The sequence below is a fragment of the Silene latifolia genome, chromosome Y, assembly GCF_048544455.1.
Source record: "Silene latifolia isolate original U9 population chromosome Y, ASM4854445v1, whole genome shotgun sequence".
Classification (NCBI taxonomy): Eukaryota; Viridiplantae; Streptophyta; class Magnoliopsida; order Caryophyllales; family Caryophyllaceae; genus Silene; species Silene latifolia.
This window is the reverse complement of record NC_133538.1, coordinates 20,895,720-20,903,938: the sequence shown is the minus strand read 5'-3', so window position 1 is coordinate 20,903,938 and position 8,219 is coordinate 20,895,720. Positions and strand designations below refer to the sequence as shown.

Genomic DNA, 8,219 nt, shown 5'->3' with positions numbered 1-8,219 from the left:
GATTATGTGAATGTTGCCTCATAAACCTTCTGTGATTTTTCCTTTTTTTTTGTTGTTGTTTTAATTCTAATAATTTGTCCAATCTTTAATAATTTTTTCTGGGTTTGTCACTTGATGCAAATTTAACATATTTAATTATCTTGAACCTTTTTAAAAATTATTTAAGCTATTGATATGGTTCAAATTTGTGATATTTATAATTATTGTTATCATTAATACGTAGTATTCTAATTATAATTTAATTGTATTTTTTTTAGCAGTAATTTTTTTTAATGAAGTTAACGATAAATGCGGAGTATTAGTTGTAATATACTACCTCTATTTTTTTATATATGACTTTCTCACATTTCGAGACACTCCATTCTCTCTTCAATATCTCTTAAAATATAAGACTAAATATTATGATATGTATACTCATATTATGATATATTGATATGTATACTCATATGAAAGAGTTTTTCGTAAGGAATTTAATGGTACCATTTTTATATTTTTTGAACAAATATATTTTTGTAAATATTAAAGTCAAAGGCTTACCTCGTAAATGCAAAACGTCATATATAAAAAAGTGGAGGGAGTATTAAACAATAAGCAATTCACATTGGTCATATACTATCACTCATATAATCATATGTCCAGGTAATTATCAAGATGATTCTTCTAAATAAAATAGGATTTGTGAACGTGGGTGGGGTTGGTGAGGCCTTTATTAAATAAATAAAAAATAATTATTTTCAACACAGGCTGACACGTTGTTTTAATAAATATGATAAAAGATTAAAGATTGAATCCCCTGCCCTATAGGCCTATACCAAATAGGTTGTCATACCAACATTCGCATCCCTTGTACTCCAATTAGGTCCCACACATTTCATGTGCTAAAAGTTGAGATCATTCCACATTTGAAGATGTAAGATAACTCCCTCCTTCGTTAATTAGAAGATTATTTAGGTTTATTTCAAGGATTAACAACCTTCCATTAATTATCAAATACTTCTATTATTCTTTGTTTTATTATTTGGAATTATTTCGTAGGTATAATTTCTCTTTATCCTTGTCCTTGAAGTTAAGGCTTTAGTTAACATGTCAAAACCATGGGTTTAAATATAATCTCATACTCATGTTTTGGCTAATTAAAATGAATTTTAATTTGCCAAATTGATAGCTTCATTTAAACATATGTAGGGGTAAACCTGACAAAATTTACCCGACTCGAACCCGAATTGACCGACCCAGTACAACCCTACCCGAATTTTTATTGTTGCAAGTTGATTATTATCACAAATAACTTAGTTGACCCGAAAATGACCTATACCCGATCCGACCCGACCCAAACCCGACCTGGTAGACCCGTTTGCCAGGTCTATGTATGGGTTTAACCCGCTCCATTGAAAAGAGGGAGAATCCATTTCATAAGCTCTATGGAATTCTGTTTTAAAATCAAGTGGAAATAGATTATATCAATGTGGGACATTCACGTGTGACATTTCTCTATAGTTGAAACCATCTTCACAATATGACACATACTTCCTCCATTACAAGTTTACAACTACACTAGATCAATACCCTTGTTTTGTAAATTAAAAAATTGTGTGACACAAGAAAATGTTTATAAAAATTTGATGTGATGTCATTAGGACTAAATTAACACGCATAAATGGAAAATAAATGTAGTGTTAGTAGGTGAGACATTTAATTCCAATTTTATGTGATAAAGATTTCTTACATAACAAATGGCCACTAGCAATCCGGATCTTGTTACTCGTAGTTGTTGCTCTCCTGAGTAGATGCATTGTAAGTTTGTTTGACTAGTTATTTTGATGATTTTGTCCTACACACTTATTACTTGGACCTGAAGAGTGCACTGTACTACACGTACAATAAATCAATTGTGTTTAATTTTTGACAAGGGACTGTCCACTGAAGTCAATGTGGTTGTTCATTGTGTTTATAGCTACTAAATGCTCCAATTTTGTGAATTAACATGACCAACAATAGTACTAAATGTCTAATATTTGTTTACCATCTTGATATCGATCATCACGCCTTCATCTTGTTCTCTAGTATGTTTGGATTGAGGGAATTGGAGGGAAAAGAAAGGGAGGGAGAGTAAGAGATTTAAAATCCCTTGTTTGGATAGCAAATGAGGGTGGAGGGAAATGGAGGGGGAGAGATTTGGAGGGATCCAATTTACCTCTTCCAAGCCTAATTAAAATCTCTCCATGATAAGCAAGATTTGGAGGAAAGATCAAACACTCACATCTCATTCCCCCTCTCCTTCCCTTCTCTCCCACTCCCTTCCCTCCTTCCCCCTCCCCTCCCTTTCTCTCCACTTTTGCTATCCAAACACACCCTAAGGGTCCGTTTGGATACAATTTTAGGAGGGAAGGGGAGGGGAGGGGGAATGAGGGGAGGTGAAGGGAGGGGAGAGAAGGGGAGGGCAAATGGGATGTGGGTGTTTGGATAACAAAAATTATGAGGGGAAATGGAAAGGGAGGAAGGAGGGAGATGAAGAATGGATGGAGGATTGAAGGATGTTGGTGGTATAATAAGAGTCCAAATAATATTTTCTTTCCAAATCTTGCCACCTTTGGAAAGATTATAGTTTGTTCTATAGGAGGGAAAATAAGTCCTCTCATTTCTCTCCCCTTCCATTTCCTTTCTCCCATATTTTTTATCCAAACAAAGGAAATTAAATCCCTCCCTTTCCCTCCCCTCCCCTTCTCTCCAATTCCTTCAATCCAAACGGACCCTAAAAGTCATAACTGTGGCTAATATTGCTTCAGAAGTTAGCCACGCTCACAATGGCGAACTTAAGATTTGTAGTTAGGGAGGCGAAAGAAATATCAGCAAAAAAACTCAAGAAAAATCTGAAAATTTTAACTGAACTTTCAAAATCTACAAATTTCAGTGGTGAAAACCTTGGTAAACCCCGTAGATCAACCACTACATGTTCACCTTCAAAATCTTTATACAGCCATCTTTCTTCAAGTGGAGTTTTGAGAGATATCAATCCCAAATCGTATTGTCAGGTCTTTTTTCTAAGATAACTATATCTTTTTATAAAAAAAGTTGTTTTCTTTGTTTATTATGACGCAATAGAAATTTGTTTTGATATGTTATCTCACATGCTGACCTCTGTATGAAAGCTCTTGTGTACCTGCTATTTATTCCAAGCATGTTGAGCTGAAAAAAAACGCACTAAAAATGTTGTAAAAAAAAAAAAAGGTGATTGATGATTTGAGAGAGTTGTCTTTGTATTGGTCCCGTTGTATATTGCATAAACACACCAAAGCATGATGATGGGCCAACAAACCTTGAAATTCACTTGTATATGCTTGACTTTCTTTCTGCTAAGGTGTCCTTTTGGGAGTTCGTTGTAATAGCAACTAGCTAGTCTTCTGTAACACACTGTTATAAACAGACCATTTTGAAGTAGACTTGACAAAACTAACCTAATCCGAGTCCGAAAGAGGACCCGGATCTTATTCCATCTGATCCGACACTAATGTTTGTCACATATTATCCCTAAATAACAATACCCCCAAAAATGACCCCACCTACTCTTGCCAAAAAAAAAAAAAAAAAAAAAAATGACCCACCAGAATCTTTGCAAAACTGAAATTGACCCAACCCGATTAACCCGTTTGCAAGGTCTAGCTTTAAGTGGAAATTTATTAAGATTTTGCTGTAATTTGGAGGGGAATAGAATAATTGAATATTTTTAACAAAATGATCATGGTTAGAGCTGACAAGTCTGACCCGACCCGAACCCGAAAATATTGTGATCCGAAACCGACCCGATGACGACCCGTAACCCGCTACGACCCGATTATCAGTGACCTGAACCCGACCCAGACCCGACCCGATACTGACCCGATTAAATTGATGACCCGACAATTATTAAGCTTAATTTTGATCAAAATGAAAGTGATTTTGTGTTTAGATTGATATGTTTGACTTAGTAATGGATTAATTAAACCAAATAATAGGTTACAAACTAAATTTAATGGTAGAAAATTATAGTAATGCGATTAAGTTACCGGACCCGATAATGACCCGACCCGACCCGATACATCATTTGACCCGAAATGACCCGACCCGATAACGACCCGAACCCGACCCGGCTCGACCCGAAAGGGTATGCTGACCCAATATGACCCGAACCCGATATGACCCGACCCGACGTGACCCGACCCAAACCCGACCCGACTGACCCGATTGCCAACTCTAATCATGGTATCCAAAAGAACACAAATTCTTATTTCAGACCGGATTTTTCCCGTCTGAAATAAGACCGACAAAATATTGTCATTTTTTAAGATAATGTAACATTTAATCCACAAAATGTTATCACTAGAGTGTCATTTTTACCCTAAAAATAATTGTGAAAAATAATGGTAACATGTTATCAGAAAATAACAACATTTTATTATGAAATGACAACATGTTACCTATCTTAAACAACCGTATGAAGTAAGACGAGAAACCAAAAGAAATATCTGTCAGATTCAGATGTGAAAGAGAATCTGAAGGACTCTCCCCTAATATTTTAAGATCTTAGCTGTTCCTCACCCTCTAAACAAAAGGAGTGTACTCATGAGCTAGGTAGCACAGACACTTCTCCTAATTAGTTGTCCCGTGTTCGACACCGTGTTGGACACCGACAATCCTCGGACACACGTCGAAACGTGTCGGACACCTATAAAGCCGTGTCTAACTTTCTACATTTATTCGGGCACGTGTCCGACGCGTGTCCATGACATTTGGACATCATTTGGGGTGAATGATGTTCTTTAAGCGTGAAATGAGCCGTCGAAAGATATTGATTAAAAGATTCGTTTGGATAGTAAATGAAAATGAGTTATAATTAAGACAAGTTTTAGCTTCACTTATTTAAATTTAATATTAAATACTTTTATAAAAATAAAATCGAACGTTTATAATTATAAAATATATATTTTATTAAATTTAAATAACGTGTCCCGTGTCCTAAATTTTAAGGGATGCCGTATCACGTGTCCGTGTCCGTTTTGGTGCTACCTATCTCATGAGTGGGATTTCTGAACTAGTCAAGTTGTAACATGGGATTATAGATTACTTTTTCTTTTCTGGTACTACTCAAAGGACTTTTCTGACCCTATCTTATTATCTTAATTTACCTTTTTAGGCATGGTTTAGTACTCCTAAGTCCTATGTACTGGTATAATTCCAGAAAAATTCTTGTGTTCTCCGGGAGGACCGTAGTCCCGTACTCCTTACACCTAAGTGCGTAAGGACGATGGTCTTCCCGGAGGGGACACAATTTTTTCTTTATATTAATATCTATTTGAAAATTTTAAACATATTTATATGTATTATGTTATAGACGAGAATTTTTAAGACACCGCGGCTACGTTGCTACGTCGTACTTGTTATTTTGGACTTACAGGTTAGAAGTTTAACTAGTTTTCAATAATAGGCCTACACATGAGTTGAAGAAAACATACTAAGTTTAATATTGAGATGACATTACTTGGATTAGTCTGTTTTCTTGGTTGTTAGCTGTGTTGCTTGGACTTCTATTCAGTATTTACATACCTAATTGTGAAATGTGCTAAGGTTCTGATTCGTTTTTCCTCACTGATGAAATTATTCTTTCAATTTCCTATTAATTTGTGTGATAAATCATAGTAACATGGATTACTGATTGTGTTACGCGATCATTTCAATCATTTATGCAGAATAAATACGATTATAACAATGTGATTTACAGCTTCCTTATGCCTTATGTACCATTTTTCTGTTGTGTGAAGCATTGTACTGATATTGCTAGCATTGGATTTTGTATATCACCGTTTTAGATGGGAAACGAATACAATTGCTTATGTATTCTCCCATTTAAACAACAGTTTGGTAATGTTAAATCATCGATTTATAATTGTTTTATGGAACATTTTGTATAGGGCCTAGATCCCATGGCTATATCAGAAGCATTCTCGGTAGCTCAATACATGGGAGAGAAGGAGATAATGGGCATAGATTGCTTTGTGCTGAAATTATGTGCTGATCAAAATGACCTAGCTGATCGTTGCGATAACACGGCCGAGACAATCAAGCATGTAACCTTTGGTTACTTCAGCCAAAAGAGTGGCTTGCTAGTTTACTTAGAAGACTCCTACTTGACCCGAATTCAGTCTCCTGGTACTTGCCCACAGTACTGGGAGACCACAATGGGCTCGAAAATTGAGGACTATCGGACATTGGAAGGAGTTATGATCGCCCATTCTGGTCAAACACATGCCATCATTACCCGTTTTGGGGATAATTTCAAGTTGGGTCCCACGATCCTACGAATGGAAGAGGCTTGGGTCATTGACGATGTTGCCTTTAATGTGCAAGGGCTCTCTATGGACTGCTTTATCCCTCCACCCGAAGTTAAGAGCAATTGTCTCGAGGAGAATCTCAAATATGGTTGTTATTCTCCTCTTGATAGATGATCCTATGTTTGAATTGGACAACACTAACAAGTTTCAACCACGAAAGTAATTTTCATGTCACAAGGAGTCGGAGACAAAACTAAAACTGGCGTTGGAATGACGAAATACAACTTTGAAATAGACTAGTGTCAATCAAAGGTTACTGAGTTTTGGTATAGGTTTAACGACGACAAATTCTAAGAATGTTGGCGATTCATATAGTTATAGTATTATTATGAGTCCATTTTGAAATAATTTGCAAAAATAAAATATTTGTCGTTTTGGGTCGGTTTTAAAAATATTTGTCAATATGGTGTTCACGTAGGCTCGGGATTTTTGGACCTAAAACACGCCACTACCAATGGGCAATGGCGTGTTTATAATGAGTAGGGAAAGAAAATTCATTAAAAAATGGACTAAAACAAACACGCCATTGGGAATGGCGGGTTTCGGAGCCGAAACACGCCACTCCCTATGGCGTGTCTTAGTATAATTTTTTTTTTTAAGTTCTGTCAGTTGAAGAAAAAAATTGTTGTAAAGACACGCCACTGCTAATGGCGTGTTTCCTTCACAAAACACGCCATTGTTAGTGGCGTGTTTCAGATCTAGAAATCCCGAGCCTACGTGGACACTATTTTGACAAATAATTTCAAAACCGACCCAAAACGACAAATATTTTATTTTTGAGCATTATTTCAAAAATGGACTCTATTATTATTGACGAGTTTTAAGTCTTTTTAGTTATTTTCGAGAGGGTGAGAAGCGAGTTTATGAGCGAATTGATAAGGCCTATGGATCAAAGGATTGGTTTACTCTTTTCCCCAATACTGGTATCAAACATTACCCAATCCAAATCTCGGATCATGCACCTATTGAAGTGGATCTGAACCTTGTGGATGCAAAAGGAAGTAGACCATATAAACTTGACGCCTGGGGTCTTAGATCATGAGGAGTGTATGGAGAAGATTCGGAATGAGTGGAGGACGATTGTCATAGGATCACCGGCATACCAAGTGAATAGGAAACTAGCTAGAATAAGGACGTGTGCTAAACACTGGGCTCTGGATAAACGTGCTGAATGGCGCATGAAATGGGAAGAATTTGATAAAAAATTGGAGCAGGGGATGTCCTTAGCCATTGCGGGAAATGGGGATGAGGAATATTCTATAGTGAATGAGAAGGTGACGGAGTTTGCAAGGGCAGCGGCGGCTTTCTGGAAGCAAAGAGCGAAGGCTAAATGGATGGTTGATAGAGATACATGCACCAAATACTTCTTTAATTGGGTTAAAGGCCGGGCAGGCAGAAATCACATTCATGGAATCAAAGGATCGGATGGAAATTGGTATTATGATATGGATCACATTCGAAATGAATTCCAGAATACTTTCATGGATCTTTTTCTATCATCTGGTGGAAGTGTGGAGTGGCGAGACCACTCTGCATTCGAGGACTTGCTTCAGCCTCTTGAGCACTCGCTATCTCAAGATGATATGGATCGCCTCTGTAGGCCTTTTACAACCAAGGAGGTGCGCACTGCGGTTTTTCAAATGGGTGCACTCAAAGCTCCGGGTCCTGATGGTATTCCTGTTGTTTTCTTCCAAAGGTGCTGGTCTATGGTCAAAGGTGATGTTACGAAGGCTGTCTTGTCTGTCTTAAATTCAGGCAGGGTGCTCCGGGAACTTAATAGGACTTTCATCACCCTTATTCCGAAGAAAGAGAGTCCGGAAGGAGTCTCGGACTATCGTCCTATTAGCCTCTGTA

At 37.0% G+C, this 8,219-nt stretch overlaps 1 protein-coding gene across 1 annotated transcript; it reads left to right on the top strand.

Moving 5' to 3' along the window:
• Positions 1-2,804: 2,804 nt before the first annotated feature.
• On the top strand, positions 2,805-6,479 carry LOC141627708 (uncharacterized). Its single transcript, XM_074440934.1, has 2 exons — positions 2,805-3,032; positions 5,946-6,479. The coding sequence occupies exons 1-2, from the start codon at positions 2,805-2,807 to the stop codon at positions 6,477-6,479; spliced, it is 762 nt and encodes a 253-aa protein (XP_074297035.1).
• Positions 6,480-8,219: the final 1,740 nt, after the last annotated feature.

Bases quoted from the DNA above. Each gene is read 5' to 3' on its own strand.
- LOC141627708 (XM_074440934.1), top strand. From the start codon at position 2,805: ATGGCGAACTTAAGATTTGTAGTTAGGGAGGCGAAAGAAATATCAGCA. The intron at 3,033-5,945 runs GTCTTTTTTCTA...CATTTTGTATAG, and splicing joins ATCCCAAATCGTATTGTCAG to GGCCTAGATCCCATGGCTAT.